The 22,034-nt window shown below is 43.8% G+C and overlaps 1 protein-coding gene across 4 annotated transcripts in view; it reads left to right on the top strand.

Moving 5' to 3' along the window:
• The window catches only part of LOC139008982 (general transcription factor II-I repeat domain-containing protein 2B), a 47,842-nt gene that overhangs the window by 5,195 nt on the left and 20,613 nt on the right, over window positions 1-22,034 (top strand). For all 4 annotated transcript variants that reach the window (XM_070412828.1, XM_070412827.1, XM_070412824.1 and 1 more), the window contains exons 2-8: window positions 1,394-1,497; window positions 5,944-6,082; window positions 15,339-15,458; window positions 16,820-17,003; window positions 17,169-17,197; window positions 18,840-18,894; window positions 19,428-19,471. In XM_070412828.1, coding sequence (XP_070268929.1) covers window positions 1,399-1,497; window positions 5,944-6,082; window positions 15,339-15,458; window positions 16,820-17,003; window positions 17,169-17,197; window positions 18,840-18,894; window positions 19,428-19,471 — 670 coding nt within the window. In that variant the 5' untranslated portion in view covers window positions 1,394-1,398. The remainder of the gene's footprint in view (window positions 1-1,393; window positions 1,498-5,943; window positions 6,083-15,338; window positions 15,459-16,819; window positions 17,004-17,168; window positions 17,198-18,839; window positions 18,895-19,427; window positions 19,472-22,034) is intronic.

Raw genomic sequence — 22,034 nt, 5'->3', positions numbered from 1 at the left:
CCTGGGACCCTTCAGTCCGCAGGCCGACGCTCTATCCACTGAGCCAAACCGGTTTTGGCACCTCTCTTTGATTTTATTTGATTTTTAAAAATAGCTTTATTTACCCCTAGCCAGTTTGGATAGTGGATAGAGCACAGTGGGTCCTGCAGGTTTGATTTTGGTCAAGGGCATGTACCTTGGTTGCAGGCTCGATCCCCAGGGCCGAGTGCAAGAGACAACCAATCAATGTGTCTCTCTCATGTAGCTCTTTCTCTCTCTCTCTCTCTCTCTCTCTCCCCTTCCCTTCCACTCTCTCTAAAAATCAATGGAAAAATATCCTCGGGTGAGGATTAACAACGACAACAACAACAAAGCTTTATTTAGATAAAATTCACATATCACACAATTCACCCATTTAAAGCAGTTCAGTGGTTTTTAGTGTCGTCATCACCACAGTCAATTTGGGAACATTTTCATCACCTCAGAAAGAAACCCTGTAGCTCCCCCTCTCAGCCCTACGCCACACTGATCTTTGTCTCCAAGATTTCCCTGTTCTGGACATTTCATATGGATGACTCATAAAATATGTGGTTCCCTTCATTTTAAATTGAGGGAGCTCAGAAATGGTCAGAGTGAAGGTGGTGGATTTAGTGTATCCTTCATAGAAGAGGGGTCAGGGAGCTGGTGAATGGTCTGGGAAACCATAACCTGCCTCTCGTGGCTGCCAGCTCTGTGGGGACCCGTGCCTCATGCCTCCTGCTGCATAAGCTTACATCACCGGCCTGGGCTGCTTTATTTACCCTTTGCTTACAAATGTAATTAGCCAACTATGGCAGGGGCATGACAAGTATTTATATAACACATGCTTTATTTAACAAAAGCTTTCTATGGTATTGGAGAAACTTTTTCAAAGAAGTGTTTTAATGCTAACTTGATACAGAGTTTGGCAAAATTTGGAGTGAGCTTTTATGCAGGAGAAGTCCTAGCAGGAAAGGAAAGGGGATTTTCTCTTCCCGTCTTTAGTGTACAAAACCACTTCTCTCCTTCTTCTGTGTATGTGAGACGGAATGCGGTGTCTGCCCTGCCATGCTGAAATATGACAAAACATCGCTGGATCGGTAGGGTTCATTTCCTTCCCTCCTCATCTAGGAAATGGTTAACATGCTTCTTTCTCTAGTATAAAACCTGAATTTACTTCATGAGAAGGCGGGGTCTAGGTTTCGTGGGACATGCACTATATGCAAGTTAGCATTATTATACAGAGGTCTTGGTAGATCACTTAATGTGTTAAGTGTCAATTTCTTCAGCTCTACAGGAAGGTTTGAAGCAGGTCATGTGGAGGACCCCCACAGCTCTAAATGTGAGCAGGACACTGGATTTCTACCACTTATTTCTTTCTCCTTCTCTTGCACAGGGATCATGGCCCAAGTAGCAATGTCTTCCCTGCCCCTGGAAAATGAGGCCGCCTCAGAGAGCAGGATGGTGGTGACGTTCCTCATGTCTGCTCTGGAGTCCATGGTGAGATGGTTGCAGTTCCATCGAACATTCCGTGGTTGGATCACTGTAGAAATAACAGAACTGGGGAACACTTCATTTTTAATATTCAAGTTCAGTTTCACGTCCTATCTGTATAAGCATACCCTTCTTCATAGAGGATAATGGGCTTGTCATAATTTGTTTTTCTTACATGATGGAGATAATGATGTAAATTTAAGCTTTCCAGATCTGACATTTTAAAGAAGGCACCTGTGTTACCTTGTTTGAGAATATGTCTTGTCTAAATTCAAAGGTAAATTAATGCGCCACTTGCATGCATCTGTTTACATCCATTGGCAATAAGGGTCAGGCTGACAGCTCGTGCCTCCTGGTATGATGCTCTGAGAAGGTTTCGGCTTTTTTCTTTTTTTAAATAAAGTTTTATTTAGGAATACTTTTAAGATTTCCCGAAAGGTGCCCTAACCGGTTTGGCTCAGTGGATAGAGCGTCGGCCTGCAGACTGAAGGGTCCCAGGTTCGATTCCAGTCAAGGGCATGTACCTTGGTTGCGGCCGCATCCCCGGTGGGGGGTGTGCAGGAGGCAGCTGATCGATGTTTCTCTCTCATTGATGTTTCTGACTCTCTATCCCTCTCCCTTCCTCTCTACAAAAAATCAATAAAATATATATATATTTTTTTTTAAAAAGATTTACCAAAAGGTTAGAAAGAGTACAGAGAGTTCCCATACACTCCTTACCCATAACTTATAAACTATGGTACATTTTACATAATTATGGCACATTTATCAAAACTAATAGACCAGCCCTGGCCGATGTAGCTCAGTTGGTTGGACGTTGTCCCATGCACCAAAAGGTTGTCAATTCAATTTCCTGTCAGGGCACATGCCTGGGTTTCGGGCTCCATCCCAGGTAGGGAGCGTGCAGTAGGCAGCTGATCAATGTTTCTCTCTTCCTCTCCCTTCCTCTCTAAAAATTAATTTAAAAAATCTAAAAAAAACAACAACAAAACTAATAGACCAACATTGGTACATCACTATTAACTAGCTCCAGACTTTATTCAAATTTCATTCGTTTTTTTACTAATGTTCTTTTTCTGTTTCAGGATCTACCTTATAGTACCACATTGCTTTTCGTCATCATATCTCCTTAGGCTCCTTTGATCTATGACACTTTCTCAGACTTCCCTTATTTTTCATGACCTTGACAGTTTTGAAGAGTACTGTTCAGCTATTTTATTGAATCTCCTTCCATTTGGGTTTCTCTGATGTTTCCCTCTTGTCTAGACTGGGATGGGTTTTTAGAAAGAAAACCACAGAGGTGAATGCCCCTTCATTACTTTGTAACGGGTGCATGACATCAACATGTCTAATCACTGGGAAGGTTCACCTTGGTCACTTGGTCAAGGTGGTATAATGATTCATTTTATGTGTCAACTTGACTGAGCCATGGGAGGCCCAGATAGCTGGTTAAATAACATTTTGGGGAGTGTCTGTGAGGGTGTTTTTTGGAAGAGATTAGCACTTGAATTTAGTATAGCTGAGTATAGCAGGTGGCCCTCCCAGCGTGGATGTGCATCCTCCACTCTGTTGAGGGCTCAACTAGAGCAAAAAAATGGAGGAAGGTTGGGCTATATATTTATTTTAAAATCATGCGTTTCAGGATTAGAAATGCTCAAAAATAATAAGTGAATGCCCTAGCCCGTTTGGCTCAGTGAATAGAGTGTCAGCCTGTGGACTGAAGGGTCCTGGGTTCGGTTCTAGTCAAGGGCACATGCCTGGGTTGTGGGCTCGATGCCCAGTAGGGGGCATGCAGGAGGCAGCTGATCAATGATTCTGTCTCATCATTGATGTTTCTATCTCTCTCTCCCTCTCCCTTCCTCTCTGAAATCAATAAAAATATTTATTAAAATAATAATAAGTGAATAAAGCAGGAGGCCAACCTATATACAGCATACGATTCTAACTTTGTTTTTAAAAAGTATATATGTGTATGTGCTTATTTCAAAATGTGGTTAGTGGTTAATTCTGGGTAATGGGGTTCTAGGGGATTATTTTGCTAAAATTTTTATAATATGCATGAAAAAAATGCTTTTTAAAAATATCTTTTCTACTGATGATGCTCAAAGGCTAAAAATTGCTAACTTCACCTGACATGTCAAATTAACTGCTGAATTTGGGACTCATTTGACACAAAAAGAGATTTGCCCTGAAGCCAGTGGAGCCTGAGCTCTGGGCTCCCCCTGGTGCGGACCCCTTCCGTGGTCCTGGGAGAGTCCTAGCAATATGTGTACTTAGTTTTTGTAAAATTTGCTAGAATAAGGCATTTAACCACATCAGTTAAGGTTGCTGTCTCCTTCTACTCTGACTTTCTCTCTGCCACAGCTCCTGTACTAGTTTCCGGATGCTGCTGTAACAAATTACACAAACTTCGTGGCTTTAAACAGCATATGTTTATTGCCTGACAGTTCGGAAGGTCAGAAGGCAGAAAATGGGTTATGCAGGCCTGAAATCAAGGTGTCAACAGAGCTGCGTTCTTTCTGGAGAATCTGTGCCTGGCCTTCTCCAGCTTCTAGAAGCTACCCGAATTCCTTGGCTGGCGGCCCCTTCCAGCAAGGGCACCACTCTCCCCTCTGATTCCACTGGCACATCTCCTCCTGCCTCTCTTTTCCTTATCAGCACCTTGTAATCACCTTGGGCCACCATGGTTAATCCACAGTTCTCTCCCCACCTTGAGATCCTAAGTGCAATCACATCTGCAAAGTCCTTTTTGCCATGTAAGGTAACCTCTTCACAGGCTCTGGGGATTAGGACATGGACATCTTTCCAGGGTCATTATTCTGCTGACCGCAACCCACTGTCAGGTGATGTTGTAGCGAATAGAGCATCTTTGGGGTCTCGATAAGGGGAAGTTGGACTGGGGATACATTTAGTGGTAGTATGTGGCTTGCTGTTATTTTTATGTCTGGGTACGTGATTGCTGGACATCCCAGTGTAGGAATAGTTTCTAGGAATATTCCTATAGTCCACTGTGTCAATTCATCCGGTAACATGATTTCAAGGACAGAGCCTGAGGTCATATTGTAGTGTGAACATGTCTGGATAGCAGAGATGAAACAAGGTTTTATTTTTATTTATTTTTTTATTTATTTATTTATTTTTAATCCTCACCAAGGTTATTTTTTCCATTGATTTCTAGAGAAAATGGGAGGGAGAGAGAGAGTGAGAGAAACATCAACATGAGATAGACACATCAATTGGCTGCCCCCCGCATGCACCCTGACCAGGGCTGGGAAACCTACAGCCAAGGTTCATGCCTTTGACTGGGAATCAAACCCGAGACCCTTCGATCCGTGGGCCAACACTCTAACCACTAAGCCAAACCAGCCAGGGCTGAAACGAGGTTTTCAATGTACAGAGCCAGAAGCGAGTCTGTGGCAAATTCTTCTAATCATTGAACGGGTAAAATTGTAAATAGAGGATTTGTTTTTCATTGATGCCTTGTCGAAACCAAAGTTCTCTCTGGTCAGGAATATACCCAATAATGTAGCAAATGTAGTTACAAATACACCAAAATTCTTTTAACTTTTTGAAAGGAATTGCACTCAGTAGAATGTATCATGCTTGTCTGCAGGCCATAAACCTGTAGCACTACGATGACCAGCAAGTCTGTCTATGTATGATTTTTCATGGTTTTATGGGGCCCTACCATCAGTAGTAAAAATGTAATCAACCATGTTGGAGGAAATATTAAATTATTAAAATGATATTTAGGCCCGGCTAGCTCAGTCGGTAGAACATGAGACTCTTAAAACGATATTTAAAATACTATTATCAGAGGAAGAGGCAATCAAAGCGAATATAGCCAAAAATGTAGGGGAAAAAGACCCTGCACCCAATTCTAGTGTATTGGGGCAGGTTTCCCCACCCCCACCCTCACCGGTGTCTCACAGTTCAACTCAGTTCTGACACTGTCAACCCAGAGGCAGCACCCAGTCCCACAGGTCACGGGCTCAGTCACAAAGGACTGCCCCCTTCAGATGCCAGTTGCATCAGGTTTGTCACCTGTGCTTCTCATCTATCGTATCTGATTTGTCCTAAGTCGGGGTTCCCAAGACCCCCCCCCCTTAGGTTTGATTAATTCACTAGAGTGGCTCACAGAACTCACCTTTATCACTCTCTTCACTTAGAAAATCCCAAGGGTGTTAGGAGTTGTGTGCCAGGAACAGTGGACCAAATATATATTTCTTATGGTAAATCACAGTATCACAGGTAGTTAATAAAAACATGTTCTTCTCTGGGTTCTATGGTGTTTATGGTATTTGCTTGATAAATTAGTTTTGGTTTCTTCTGGGTGATTTTTCTCATTCTAAAAAATGTTGTACCTAATTTTGTACTTTCTTAAGCAGACCTCTTAGGCCCCACAAAATCCGGATCTGCCCTTGAACAAACACTTCATTCCTTGTATTTCAGTGCAAAGAATTGGCCAAGTCCAGGGTGGAAGTGGCCTGCATCGCAATGTATGAAGCAGAAGTGTTTGTCGCTGGAACCGAGAAAGGACGAGCTTTTGCCAGTGCCAGAATGGACTTGCAGGCGGATTTTGCAAAATACTGTAGGTGTTAATAATTTTATCCTTTGTATTCATAAACTGTAAAATATTTGCAGGCAAGTCTTGTGTCATGTTTTCTTCTAAGACATCATAAGCATTCTAAAAATGTTTCTGACCATCTCCTTTGACTTGGCAAACCAGTGAATAACTACTTCGCACTGGCGCGTACAAGAAACATAGTGTATTTTGTACGGGTCCTCAGCGGGACTCTGGTTTTGTAGACTAAATTTGAAGTATATAAAGTAAGTTGTCTCTGATTCCTAAAATAAACCTACATTTGAAAAAAATGCTCTTATTTTACTCCTTCCTGAAGGGAAGGATAGAACTCCTTCGGGGCTTGTTGGGTATTATTTTTGGTTAATAACCATTTTGCTCCTTTCCCCCTTTTTTACTATGTTACTTTCAAGCCTTCAATATGCCAATATGTGCTCGAGTGCCCGGGGGCATTCATGAGCATGTGTGGTCATATTCAAGGGAAATTATACTCCAAGGCAGTGATTTTCAACCTTTTCCATTTCATGGCACACATAAACTAATTACTAAAATGTTGCGGCATGTCAAAAAATGTATTTTGCTTATCTGACAAGAGAAATAGGTATAATTTTGATTCATTTACACCAGATGACTATTATTGTGTTGGCTGTTGGCATATTTTTATTTGACAATCTAAGGGAAAAGAAATCAATTATTACATGTTTTAAAAAACACTGCAGCACACCAGTTGAAAATTGCTGCTCTAAGGTGTTATCTTTACCACTATAAGTCATCTATCAAGTATTGAGTTAGCAATTTTATATTTCCTGGAATCAAGAAAGGAAAGTTTAATCAAAGGTTAGATATAGATATGTAGATATAGATATATAGATATGTAGATGTCTTCAAGAATTAGCAGAGGATATATATATCTATATATATATATATGATCTTGATGTGTGTGTGTGTGTGTGTGTATATATATATATATATATAAAATCTTGATTTGATAGATATACATTTGTTTTGTAATAAAATTATATATATAATATTTTTTTTGAGGAGGATGCTTTTGGTCAGACTGAAGGAGCCCCTCAGTGCAGTGTTTCCTGGTTTCCTGAGGGGAGCAGCTCGAGGAGATCTGGGGGAACACAGAACAGGACTAAAGTTGGAGGGGACCTTAGAGATGCATAGTGTGATGAAAGGAGAGAGCAAGCTCCCTGGGAGCCGTCTCTCAGAAGCCAGAAAGGCAGGACATGTTATCAAGGGGCTCCGGGCCTGGGGAAGAGACTTGATGCCCACTCGGACATTAAGAAACAGGCTGGGGTGGGACTTGTCCACCAGGAGAATTTCACATATATGTGAGATGGATTCCAATTGACTTCTAAAACCAAAATTTAGGGTCTCTACTATCAAGAAGATAGATTAAAAAATGAAGCAGTGAGTATGGTGAGTATGTGATTGATGAACAAGAAGGGTAGTCTCAGTTTATTAATGTCAACTGGCAATTGGATTTCTAATTGTTGAAATTTAATTACAGCATTTTTTAAAATTTCACAATTGCATGCTAATTTTTCAGATATAGGGCTATTCATGTTTTCTATTTCCTCTTGTACCCATTTTGCTAAACTTTATTTTTAATGACTTTATTTCAGCTAAGTTGTCAAATTTCTCATTAAATTGTTTATAACATTTGCTTTATAATTTTAATCTATGTATTGATGTCTCTATTTTAGTTCTAGATATTGGCAATTTGTGTTTTTTTCTCTTTTTCTTGATAATCTTGAAAGGAATTCATCTATTTTACTTATCTTTCCAAGGAGCCAACTTCTGGCTTTGTGATTTTCTCTATTGTTTGTCTTTTTTCTTTGTCAATTACTTTTGCTCTTATCTTTATTATTTCCTTACTTATAATTTCCTTGGCTTTATTTGATTTTCTACCTTTTTTGTTTGGTTGCCTAAGTCATTGACTTTTTAAAAAAATGTTCATTTAAAATTATAATTTTCCCTTTAGATTTCGCTTTAGCTGTATTCCAGAGACTTTGAATATTGTGCTTTTACTATCATTTAGTTAAAAATACTTTCTAATAACCCTAGTAAATGATTTTGACCCATATTTTCTTAGGAGCATGTGCCTTAATTTCTTAATATTTGGGGATTTTTTTGTTTGTTTATTTGTTTTTGTTTCTAATTACATTTTATTGTGTTCCAAAAATCTACTCAATGTGATTTTAATCTTTTTTAATTTATCAAGACCTAATTTATATCTTAGCACATCATTTAAGCCATTCCTGGCTACCACTTGCATTGCCATTACCTTTTGCATCTCTTTTGGTTATCATTTGCATGTAATATCTTTTTCCATCCTTTCATGTTCAGTCTATATATGTCCTTAAATCTAAAGTGAGTGTTGAAGATAGCATAATGTCCCATAGTTCTTTATCCTTTCTTCACTTTTTTTTCTTTTTTTTCTTTTTGCTCCTCTAACTCGATGACTTCAAAGACTTGTTTTTGAGTTTGTTTATTCTTCTGCCTGATCAAGTAGGCTGTTGAACACCTCTAATTAATTTTTCAGTTCAATTATTGTATTTTTCAGCTTCAGAATTTCCGTTTGGTTCTTTTTATAGTTTCCGTATTTGCCAGTATTCTCATTTTGTTCATGTATCATTTAATTGTCTGTATGTATTCTCTTTCAGCTCATTGAGCATCTTTGTGTTATGACATTATGACAGTTATTTTGAATTCCTTGTCAGGCAGTCCAGAGATCTGCATTTCTTTAGGATTGTTCTGGATTTTTATTTTGTTCCTTTGATTGGGCCTGTTTCTGTGTATGCCTTGTAATTTCTTTTCTGGAATTTGGGCATTTGAAAAAACAACCACCCCTCCCAGGCTTTGCATCCTGGCTCTGTGCAGGGGAAGACCTTCACCGATAATACTGCGGGCTGTTCTAGGTCCTCCCTAACCTTTTTAAGTATCTTTCTCCCCCTGGTGTCTGCCCACAGAACTGCAGCTCTAACATGCTGACGTGCTTTCAGCAGCTACCAAACCGTAGTACAGATCCCACCAGTGCTCAGACTGAGACAAGACAGAAGCCACTTCCTCTTTAGCCCCCAGACAAGCCACAGGGTCCACTCTTTTGTTTCCATCCCAAAGGAGGAGCCCCAGCATGGGGGTTTCCTCCCAGTTGCTCTGCAACTATGTGGTGCCAAGCTCAAATAGACACACCAAATGCCAGGAATTTTCCTACCCGTATACTGGAATCCCTTCTTGGTTTTACAATGGGTTAGGTCAGCAGCTCTCAACCTGTGGGTCACGACCCCTTTGGGGGTCAAATGACCCTTTCACAGGGGTCGCCTAAGACCATCGGAAAACACATATCCTATCTAATAATAGAGAACCATGGTAATTAACTGTAACTTCGCTACCCTTCCCATTGGCTAATCAGCGAGATATGCAAATTAACTGCCAACCAAGATGGTAGCCGGCAGCCAGGCAGCTGAAGCGAACAGGAGGCTTGCTTGCTCCAGTGATAGAGGAAGCCAAGGTTCCCCGCCTGCCGCTGCCGGCCTCTGAGCTTGCACTCTAAGCAACCATCTTGCAATTATAGAACCTAAACAAACCCCAGAAACCTGCTTTCAGCCGTCAGAGCTGGAGCGAGCAGGACCGCAACAGTGTTACAATTATAGAACCCAAACAAACCAGATACCTGCTTTCAGCAGCCGAGGTCTCAGAGCTGGAGCTGAGCCTCAGAGCTAAAGCCAGCTCTCAGCTCCAGTGACAGCTATAGAAAGTAAATAAATCCCAGAATTAAAAAAAAAAGGAGAGGTTGGGAGCTTCAGTCATCCGCCAGCCTGAAAACGGCCCTCAGCCCCTCACCCAGACTGGCCAGGCACCCCAGTGGGGACCCCCACCCTGAAGGGGGTGCGACCAGCTGCAAACAGCCATCATCCCCTCATCCAGGCTGGCCAGGCACCCCAGTGGAGATTCCCACCCTGAAGGGGGGTGTGACCAGCTGCAAACAGCCATCATCCCCTCATCCAGGCTGACCAGACACCCAAGCGGAACCCCCACCCTGATCCAGGACACCCTTCAGGGCAAACCAGCCGGCCCCCACCCATGCACCAGGCCTCTATCCTATATAGTAAAAGGGTAATATGCCTCCCAGCACTGGGATCAGCGGAGCCACGAGGCCTCACGCCCCGGGATCAGCGGAGCTGCGAGGCCTCCTGGCACTGAGATCAGCGGAGCCGCGAGGCCTCCTAGCACTGGGATAAGCAGAGCCGCGAGGCCTCCTGGCACCGGGATCAGCAGAGCAGCGAGGCCTCCCAGCACCGGGATCAGCGGAGCCGAGAGACCTCCTGGCCCCTGGAGCAGAGTGACAGGGGGCAGCGCCCAAACCCCCTGATTGCCCTGCGGCTCTGTGTGTGACAGGGGGCGGGACCACAACCCCCTGATCGTCCCTGCTCTGTGCCTGATAGGGGGGAACTCCCCAACCCTCTGATTGGCCCTGCTCTGTGTGTGATAGGGTGCGGCGCCCCAACACCCCCATGGGCCCTGCTCTGTGTGTGACCGGGTGGAGCTGCAACCTCCCCATCAGCCCTGCCCTGACTGTGACAGGGGGGAGTGCCCCAACCCCCTGATCGGCCCTGCTCTGTGGGTGACAGGGGGCAGCGCCCCAACCCCCTGATCTGCCCTGCTCTGTGCATGACAGGTGGGCGGCGCCGCAACTCCCCAATCGGCCCTGCTCTGAGCCTGACCAGGGGCTGCGCCTAGGGATTGGGCCTGCCCTCTGCCACCCGGGAGCGGGCCTAAGCCAGCAGGTCGTTATCTCCTGAGGGGTCCCAGACTGTGAGAGGGCACAAATGGGGCTGAGGGACACACCCCCTCCCCCCCCCCCCCGCCAGTGCACAAATTTTTGTGCACCGGGCCTCTAGTAATTACATATTGTTTTTGTGATTAATCACTATGCTTTAATTATGTTCAATTTGTAACAATGAAAATACATCCTGCATATCAGATATTTATATTACGATTCATAACAGTAGCAAAATTACAGTTATGAAGTAGCAATGAAAATAATTTTGTGGTTGGGGGTCACCACAACATGAGGAACTGTATTAAAGGGTTGTGGCAGCCGAAGCTGGTTTGGCTCAATGGATAGAGCGTCGGCCTGCGGACTGAAAGGTCCCAGGTTCGATTCCGGTCAAGGGCATGTACCTGGGTTGCGGGCACATCCCCAGTGGGGGATGTGCAGGAGGCAGCTGATTGATGTTTCTCTCTCATCGATGTTTCTCTCTATCTCTCTCCCTTCCTCTCTGTAAAAAATCAATAAAATATATTTTTAAAAAAATAAAATAAAATAAAGGGTTGCGGCATTAGGAAGGTTGAGAACCACTGGCTTAGGTGCTGTGGCTTCTCAGCTGTTCAGTGGAGTTCTCACAGAGATGTTCTGTTCTATATTTTGTTAATTTGCTGTTGCTTCTTTGTCTGCCATATTGCCAACATCACTCTCCTGCTTTTGTTTTTGAAGAATGTATTTACTTGGTATGGAATTCTAACTTGACAGTTTTTTCTTTCAGCCCTTTAAAAGTTTTATTTATTGCCTTCAGGCTTCCGTTGTTTTAGATACAAAGTCAGGTTAGAATTCTAACTTTTGTTCTTCTGAAGGTAATGTGTTGTTTCCCTTAGGTTGTTTAATCTTTGGTTTTCGGCAATTTGACCATGATGTGTCTATTTGTGGTTACCATCAATTGTGGACATTTTGGCCATTATCTCTTCAAATATTTATTCTGATCCGTGTCTTCCTCATTCACACACGTAGAAGAAAATTTGATGTCCCGCAGGTCAGTAAGGCTCTGTTCCCTTTTTTTTTCTTTTTTCCATTCAAGCTTTAGATTGAATTGTTTCTATTACCTTTTTTGAGGACATTGATTCTTTCTTCAACGGTGTGTTGTTGTTAAGTCCATCCTGTGAAAAGTTCATCTCCGATCATTTTTTACTTCTAGAATTCTATTTCCTCCTCTCTCTCTTTCTTTTTAGTTAGCATTTTCATTTCTCTTTAGGGATTCCCCATATACTCACCCATTTTTTCAGCTCCCCTGCAAATTCTTAAATGTATTTATAGCAGTTATTTTAAGTCCTTATCTGATCATTTCAACATCTGGGTCATTAGAGGTCCTGCTTCTATTTTTTTCTTTCTCTTCATCATGGATCATATTTTCCTGCTTGTTCATATTTCTACTAATTTCTTATTTTATACTGGGTATTGTGTATGGTATGTTATAAAAGTCTGCTAGTCTTGCTCTCTTTTTTTGGAAGGCAGTTAAATTACTGGCAGGTCACCTTGACCGTGTGGGGAGCCAGTGTAGATTTAGCTCCTTGTCCTACGGCAGTGATGGCAAACCTATGACACGCGTGTCAGAGGTGACACGTGAACTCATTTTTTTGGTTGATTTTTCTTTGGTAAATGGCATTTAAATATATAAAATAAATATCAAAAATATAAATCTTTGTTTTACTATGGTTGCAAAGATCAAAAAATTTCTATATGTGACACAGCTCCAGAGTTAAGTTAGGGTTTTTCAAAATGCTGACACGCCGAGCTCAAAAGGTTCGTCATCACTGCCCTACGGCATCACTCTTAGTCTTGGAGTGTGGCCCTTACTCCTGGGGTGTACCCATTAGTTTCACAAGGTGTTTATCAAGCTTCTCTAACTTAGCAGAACTTGAATTCTAAACTCTGTCTTTCTAGTACCACACAGCTGTTTAAATCTCTGCTCAGCCCTTTAGCTTGTTGCTTTTTCCTTAAAGTCTCACCCTATGCTGACACAGTTGGGCCAATCAAGAATTAGAGGGAAATTTCTACTAAGACATTGGGTCCCCCACCTCTGTGACTCACTCCGTTCCAGGATTTCCCCATCAGTGTCTGGCCACGGTGGCAGTCCTGACATGTGACATAGATTTGAATAGCCAGCTCAGCGAGACTCTCCATCTGTGTAAGCTTCCCTTTCTTCAAAGTCTCTGCCTGGTTTTGGTTGTGCTTCAGTGCCTTCAGATACTTGGTTTTAGTATTTTCTCCAGAGCCTATCACTGTTATTAGCAAGTACACATTTCTCTGCCATTACTGGAACTGGAATATTGGGTGTGATTCTTGAATAGGTGATGTTTATTTCTTTAGAAGTTGTCATGGAAGTAAGGAAAAATTACCGTGGAATAGCAAAAAAGCAAGAACACATTTACCTCCCCTCTGAAATTAGAAACCAACTCCCTATGGTATAAGTGTTCATTCACTAATTGAATACTCAAAACAACAGAAATTTAGACTCAACCTATATTTGCGCTGTAGGTGCTTAATAGGAAACAATACAGAGTAAACCAGGAATTGGCAAATCTTTTCTTTAATGGGGCAGAGAGGACACAGGTTAGTCTCTGTGGGGTATTACAGTCTGTTGCAGCCACTCTGCTTGCTATTGTGGTGGGAAAGCAAAACTGGGTAATAGTCAGATGAATGAGCGTGGCCAGGAAAGCCTTAGTTACAGACCCTGAAATTTGAACTTCAAATTTCATATGATTTGTATGTGTCATGAATGATTTTCTGCTTTCAAACTCTCTTAACCATTTCAAAATATAAAACCGTTGTTAGCTCACAGGTCATGCAGAGCCAGGCAGGGAGTGTGCGGGACCTGGCCCATTGTCTCCTGGCCCCCGGAGTGAACTCTGCAGGAAGTATTCTCGCGTCTCTGCCACTCTGTTCCCCTCTTCACCTGTGAGCCAGAACTGTTTCAATGACCAAACACACAGGTTTTCAGCTGCTTCCTGCTTTGGGCCCCGTTGGCTGGTTCTAACATGTAAATGTGCATAAGAATTGCTTTGCAGAATTGTATACACAAAACTCTATACTCTGAACCTAATGGGTGACGGAGGGTGTTCAGGTATAATTTTGCCCGGCCACAGTTCTCGCTTTACATTCGACCTTAGGACATGACTCCATCGTATGGGCCTCTCTAGCTCAAGACATTGCTGTGTGACAGCTGTCAGGTTATTGCTCTCCGAGTCTGTCCTTCTCTGCCCTGCCTGGAACTGGAGCTGGGCCCTGTAAGCATCGCCCTTGGGCAGCTGGACGGGGAGAAGAGATCGGGGAGGTGCCCTGGGGAGGGAGCATTTCTTCCTGATACCGCAGGATTCCCGCCTGCTGGGCCTGCGGCCCCTGGCGACCAACAGCAGTTGGGATTCCCAGTAACTCCCCTACCGCACTCAACGTCCAGTCAGCTCCATCGGCACCCCTGCTGGCTTCCCAGCAAGTCTCACAGAAGTCTTAGAAAGTTCCAGAAGGAAGCTTCCCAGTGAATCAGCGGCACACCTCGCCACTGATTCATGCCCCCCCCCATGCCCCGCCCCAGGCAGTTTCCCAGGGAGGCCCTTCAGTGCCCCAGAGAGTGGCATCCCCCACAGGTGGTTTCAGAGTTCCACCAGCATCCCGGAGGACAGCTTCTTTGCAACACCCAGCAAGCCTTGCAGGCCCCTGGGGGCAACTGGCCCATGGTTTCAGCACCTCCAGAGGGTGGGTCCCTGCTGGCTGGCTCCAGCTTGCTGCACCCCAGGCCACTTCCCACTCTCGGACAGGCCATGGCTGCATCCACCCCAGAGCTCTGCATCTCTCTTCCTGATCCACAGGGTCCCTGGGGGACCCTCTTCCCGATTGGCTCCTTCCTCAGCAGCGGTAGAGCTGCTCCCACGCCAAGCTGCTGTGTGTTGAGTTCTCATTACCCCTTAGTAGTCAACCCCTTGTTGCTAGTTAATGAATCTTACTACACTTCCCCGTTCAAATTAACATGCGGTTTCTCTCTCCTGACTAGCCCTGACTAAAACCACCAGTTTCAAAACTTTTGGAATAGCAGCTGTAGGGGGCCGGTTGCAAGGAGGATAGGGACCTAGCTGGTCCTGAACGTGTGCAGTGGTGAGGGTCGTCCTACATAATGACTGATAGCAAATATAACTATAACAAACACCAGGTCTGCTTGAAAGTAATTTCCTCTGATCTACTACTATTTCCTTGTGCGATGAATCACTTATAATTCTTTAGCAATAGATTCATTTCAAAAATGCTCATCATGTTATGTTATCCTGATCATCCTAAGTAGCTTATTCTTTGTTTTTATTTAAATAAACAAAGATCTTGTTTTATGGCTATTACTCTTTTCCCTCTCCTTATGCCAGAAGCACAGAGATCAAGGACGTGCACGGTACAAATGCCTGGGTACTGACCGTGCCGATGACTCGTTCACAGGCGCTGCGGAAGGCCTGCCTGAGACCAAACCCCCGAGCCCTGTGAGAGGGCTGCAGCTCAACTCGGGAGAAACGGAAATACTCAGGAAAGCAGTGGAGGACTACTTCTGCTTGTGTTATGGTAAAGTGCATTCATGTGAAGCATTAATTCTCCGAGTAGTTCACTGTGGAGTGTTAGGTCATCTTATTGGTGTGATTATTTAGATGGTTTCTAACATCTGAACATCCACATTCTCATCAAACGAAGAGCTGTCCTTAATTAAGCACCAGCTCAGGTTTTCTTACAGAAGACAACTTGGTTTCTTCTGGTCCATCGAAACCTCTGGATTGATCAGACTTCAGTGTTGGCTCCTATTTGGGGGGCGGGCCCGAGCTGCCCCCCACTCCTTGGCCAACCCAGTTATTAAAGGTTTTTATTGTTGCTTGGTCACCAGCCTCTCCCTAACCCTAACCCTAACCTACCCACATCTTTCCACATCTTTCCACAGGCATTAAGACAAGGATTTTTTTTTAAATACCTACACAATGTTTTAAAAAGCTAGATAACAAGCTCTGGCCAGCATGGCTCAGTGGATAGAGTGTCGGCCCCTGCACCAAAGGGTCTCAGGTTCGATTCCTGGTCAAGGGCACATACTTGGGTTGCAGGTTCAAGCTCCAGTCCCAGCCAAGGCTCATATGGGAGGCAACCATCAATGTGTCTCTCTCATATCGATGTTTTTCCCCCCTCTCTTCCTTTCTTCCACTCTCTCTAAAAATCAATGGGAAAAATATCCTCGGGTGAGGATTAACAAACAAACAAACAAAAAAGCTAGCTAACCAAGTACTATACAGGTTTTATATACTTATTTGCGATATAAGCACCTTAGCATCTTAGGGCCTTGTTTATCATTCCTAGACAGCTGCACACATTTATTGACCTGCAGGTCCCCGTGAGCACTTGACTTTGGGGACCTCCAGCACAAGGGATCCTGTGATCTCAGGCTACACTTGTCTATGAGAAATAGGGCTCCAGCACCTCTGGGCTGGCGGGCCAGTATAGAATGATACACAGCCCCAATGGTGACATGAGGCCATGTTGACCTCATAACTTTTGCACAGGCAAGTTGGCCTGACTTGTTCGGTGTGACACAGGGACAGTTACACTCTGAGTGGAGGCTCTATCCAGCAGCCTGCGTAACCACGTGTGCTCTCTCAGCCCTGGGTGTGCCAGACCGAGTACCCCAAATTGCACATCTTCCAAGCGAATGGAGATAAAGACCTATTCTTTTCTCTTTCTTTTATGAAGGTTCAAATATTATAAATATTTTATTTTGGCCCTTTGGTTGGTAGTTTTTCTAATTTCCGATATAAAGAAATAGGGTACCGTATGCTTCTAATGTATCTTCAAATGATGTCACCACCTGTGCTTATTACACTAAATGAAATTGGCCAGTAGGGGTGGTACGCACCTGCCATTTAAAATCATTTTGCCTCTTCTCCTAGGAAAAGCCTTAGGAACAACAGCAATGGTGCCTGTTCCGTATGAGAAGATGCTGCGAGATCAGTCGGCTGTGGGAGTTGAGGGGCTTCCAGAAGGAGTAGCCTTTCAGCACCCGGAGAACTATGATCTTGAAACTCTGAAGTGGATTTTGGAGAACAAAGCCGGGATTTCATTCATCATAAACAGGTGACAGGCTCTGTCCCCTCACAGCAGTTAGTATATTTGAAGATAAGCTGAGAGCTTCATTTCAGTCAGTTCATCATGTTCTGTTCCATTAGAAGTTGTTGTTCGGCTGTTTAATCTGACTTTCTTGTGTGTTCACGTTGGGTAATAGTGTTGGTTTTCTTGCAGACCTTTCCTAGGTCCAGCAGATCAGCAAGGTAAGTGACAGCTTCTCATACTTAGTGACTGCCCTTGGCTGCTAAACCAGTTCTGCTTTTCTAATTAAAATGCAAGTTCGGCACATTCTAAAGCTTGTTCATTCTCACTGAGGAGGCGGCCTCTGACATGGCAGGGTGGGTGGTCATGGTGTGTGCAGGGTGTACAGCTCAGGGAGAGACACACCCCGCCTAGAAAGTGGAGACACCACCCTCCTCGCAGCTCACCTGCTGGGGAGTTTCTGCACCCAGACCTCAGATAGCGGTAGACTCCCCTTGTCCTGGTGCACAGCAGTGTGAGGAGCGTGGGGTCCCCTCCTGGTCTTTGACCACAGCCACGGGCCAGGCATGGTTGGGTTCAGGAGTGGGTCTAGGAGGCGTGATTGTTCCCATGCTCCTGAAACTCACAGTCTAGGAGGAGGAATGAGACTGTCCAGCAGGGAACTGGGTGTGGCCTGTGCTCTCAGAATGGCGGGAGGAAATCCTGAGAGCCCTGCAAAGGGGTGAGAATTGTGTGATTGGAAGGGCTTCATGGAGACGTGGGGGTCAAGCAGGGGGTCAACAGGCTGTTCCTCCAGGAAGCCCATGCCATGTGACCACACAGAAAGCAATGGGGAAGGGTGTCTGAGGCCGCATTTGGGAACCAAGGACCCCTTATAATCTCCTGAACTTAGGATTCCGAGGGGACCAAAAATATGATAATAATTTAGCAGAAGTGTTTAGAGATCAACTTATGCTTACTTCTTATTTTCTCAGATTATTATTCTGAATGTAATTGGAAACCATAGCTGTTTATGAAAGATCAGATCTAAAGAGGATGTCATACTGGGACTGCATAGGTAGGGATGGCCCAGGGGGGCGTAGGGTGGGATACACACAGTTCAGAAGGCACACCGTGAGGTGGTTCTTCTGAGCATAGATTACTTACAGAGCAAAGTCTGCTCCTGGAACAGTGCGAGCTCCTGGACTCCTCAAAGGAAGGATTTGAAGGTGAAGGTGGCAGGTGACAGGAGATTGTTGTGCCAGAGGACTTGCATTTTCATTAGAGACTATTTAGTGCTTACAGTGTGCCAGGCACTATTCTAAGCACTTTGCATGTATTCTCACCCAACCACCATTTTCAGATGAGGAAACTGAGGCACAGGGCGGTTTAGTAAGTTGCTGGAGGTCACCCAGCTGGTGAGCAGCAACATGGGATCCACACCTGTGCTCCAGCTCCGGTCTGCTCCTCGGCCCCCATTCTGCCCACACGAATGGCCCCAGATCATGGGGTCAGGTTTGAGATGGTCTCTTCCCTCCACTGACTTGGAGATGAGAGTTCTGTTCTCTCTATTGGCTTTCATTTTATATATGCCTTTTAAAAAAATATTTTTTTATTGATTTCAGAGGAAGGAAGAGGGAGAGAGAGATGGAAACATCAATGATGAGAGGGAATCATTGATTTGCTCCCTCCTGCACTCCCCTACTGGGGATTGAACCCGCAACTGGGTATGTGCACTGACCGATCCAACCATGACCTCCTGGTTTATAGGTCGATGCTCAACCACTGAGCCACACCAGCAGGGCTCATTTTATATGTCTTTGAATGTTGTCATATTTCAAGATTCGGAAAGGGGCTAATGTGTGTCTTTTCACTCCTGCACAGGTGGGCCTGGGGTGGTAACAGATGCTAAGAGAGCAATGACATTGTCAAGTGAAAGGTAAGGGATCAATAAAAAATACAACCCACATCTAGCCCCAAAGTGATCCTTTTTAGACTGGAAAGCCTTCCTTATTTTGTTATACAGCTGACCCTTGAACAACATGGGTTTGAACCACATGGCTCTTTTTATGCCGAGAGTGGACCAGCACAGTTCAGACCGTGCTGTTAAGGGGCACCTGTGTTTTTAACCTGCAGCTGGGAATACGCGTATGTGGAGGGACGACATATATTATATTCAGATTTCGACTGTGTGGCAGGTCAGTGCGCCTAACCCCCAAGTGTTCAAGAGTCAGCTGTATATTCTTTATTCTGTAAGATGTTTGGGATTCTATCGCTACAGTCAGTTAACACATGTGGTTTTGTAACAAACCATTAAGAATGTTAATGTTAAACTTGTGGCAGTGTTGCTCTCAGTTTGGCGTGGTGAGGGGCTTCGGCAGCACGGAGATGTGGGGGTTGTAGCTCAGGGGTCCAGACACCTGTGGGCAGTCCTCACCGCCCGTCCTGACCAGGGTCCCCTTCTCCTTTCAGTGGTGGCCCCATCCATGTGAAAACGGAACCCATGGAAGATGCCGGTATGTATACCGATGCTTTTAGAATCCAGTGTTTAGCAGGTTATCATTTGACTCCTTTCTTTTGTTTTACTTAAAAAAAAAAAAAAACATATGGGACTCTGAGTAAACTAAGAATAGAGGGAAACTGACTTGATTTGATTTTTTTAAATCTCAAAAAAAAAAAATACAACTAACATTCTACTCAATGGTGAGAAACTAGAATCTTTCCCCCTAAGCGCAGGAACAAGGCAGGGCTATTCCTTTCATCACTCCTTTTCACCTTCATACCGGAGTCCTAGCTCCTGCAGTAAGGCAAGAAAGGGAAATAAAAGGTATACTGATTGGGAAGGAAGAAATAAAACTGTTTGGTCGTAGATGGCATGATTGTCTATGCAGAAAATCTGAAAGAATCAACCAAAATATGGGGTTTAGGACACTAATTAATCTCAAATGGGACCTTATTTGCAGAATAATCATATTTTATTCAAATATCTAGAAAAGAGCCTTCTAATGCAGTAAATGACTAGAGGGGAAATGTTAAAAGGTTAAAAATAGAATTTCTTTTTTTAAAAATATATCTTATTGATTTTTTACAGAGAGGAAGGGAGAGGGATAGAGAGTTAGAAACATCCATGAGAGAGAAACATCGACCAGCTGCCTCCTGCACACGCCCTACTAGGGATGTGCCCGCAACCAAGGTACATGCCCTTGACCGAATCGAACCTCCTGCACTCCCCTACTGGGGATTGAACCCGCAACAGGCCGACGCTCTAGCCACTGAGCCAAACTGGTCAGGGCAAAAAAATAGAATTTCTTAAAAACTCAAATGTTTAGTTAAGAGATGGGAAAATATTGAAAGTATTAAAAGTGGAAAGGTCAGCCCGGTCAGTGTGGCTCAGTGGTTGAGCATCAATCCATGAACCAAGAGGTCACAAGTTTGATTCCTAGTCAGGACACATGCCCAGGTTATGGGCTCGATCCCCAGTAGGGATCTCATCAATGGTTGTTGTTTTTTAATGTAGATTTTTGGTTTTATTCATGGCTGGTGAAGACATTATTTTTTTTTAAATATACTTTTTATTGATTTCAGAGAGGAAGGGAGAGGGAGAAAGAGAGAGAAACATCAATGATGAGAGAGAATCATTGATTGGCTGCCTCCTGCAAGCCCCCCACTGGGGATCGAGCCCGCAACCCCAGCATTTGCCCTTGACCAGAATCGAACCCGGAACCCTTCAGTCCGCAGGCTGATGCTCTATCCACTGAGCCAAACCAGTTACGGTGACATTATTTTTTAAATTTAAATTCTTTATAGTTTAAAGTATTACATGTCTCCTTTTTCCCCCACTAACCTCTCCCCAGGCGCTCCCACTCCCCAGCACATGCCCTCATACTGTCTGTGTCCATTGGTTATGCTTATATACAAGCATACAAGTCCTTCGATTGATATCTTACCCTCCCACACACACCCTCCCCTGCCTTCCCTCTGAGGTTTGATGGTCTGTTTGATGCTTCTGGCTCTATTTTTGTTCATCAGTTCAAATCATATTCCACAAATGAGTGAAGTGAGATCATGTGATATCTATCTTTCTCCAACTGGCTTATTTTGCTTAGCATAATGCTCTCCAGGTCCAACCATGCTGTTGCAAATGGTAAGAGTTCCTTCTTTTTTACAACAGCATAATATTTCATTATGTAGATGTACCATCATTTTTTAATCCACTCATCTGTTGATGGGCACTTAGGCTGTTTCCAAATCTTAGCTATGGTGAATTGTGCTGCTATGAACATAGGGGTGCATATATCCTTTCTGACTGGTGTTTCTGATTTCTTGGGATATATTCCTAGAAGTGGGATCACTGGGGCAAATGGGAGTTCCATTTTTAGTTTTTTGAGGAAACTCCATACTGTTTTCCACAGTGGCTGCACCAGTCTGCATTCCCACCAGCAGTGCACGAGGGTTCCTTTTTCTCCACATCCTCGCCAGCACTTGTGGTTTGTTGATTTGTTGATGATGGCCATTCTGACAGGTGTGAGGTGATACCTCACTGTTGTTTTGATTTGCATCTCTCAGATGATTAGTGACTTTGAGCATGTTTTCATATTTCTCTTGGCCTTCTGTATTTCCTTTAGAAAAGTGTCTATTTAGGTCCTTTGCCCATTTTTTGATTGAATTGTTTATCTTCTTTTTGTTAAGTTGTATGTGTTTCCTGTAAATTCTGGAGATTAAACCCTTACCGGAGATATAACATTGGCAAATATGTTCTCCCATGCACTGGGCTCTCTTGTTGTTTTGTTGATGGTTTCTTTTATTGTGCAGAAGTTTTTTATTTTGATGTAGTCCTATTTATTTATTTTCTCCTTAGTTTCTCTCTCTCTCTCTCTCTCTCTCTCTCTCTTTATTGCAGAGAGGAAGAGAGAGGGAGAGAGAGATAGAAACATCAATGATGAGAGAGAATCATTGATAGACTGCCTTCTGCATGCCCCACACTGGGGATCGAGCCTGCAACCCATGCATGTGCCCCGACCAGGAATTGAACTGTGGTCTCCAGGTTCATAGGTTGATGCTCAACCATCGAGCCATACC

This window comes from Myotis yumanensis, unplaced genomic scaffold (assembly GCF_028538775.1).
Source record: "Myotis yumanensis isolate MYYU_CA2020_CCGP unplaced genomic scaffold, mMyoYum1.0.hap1 SCAF_4, whole genome shotgun sequence".
Taxonomy (NCBI): Eukaryota; Metazoa; Chordata; class Mammalia; order Chiroptera; family Vespertilionidae; genus Myotis; species Myotis yumanensis.
The sequence above is the reverse complement of the archived record's forward strand: the minus strand, read 5'-3'. Positions and strand labels throughout refer to the sequence as shown.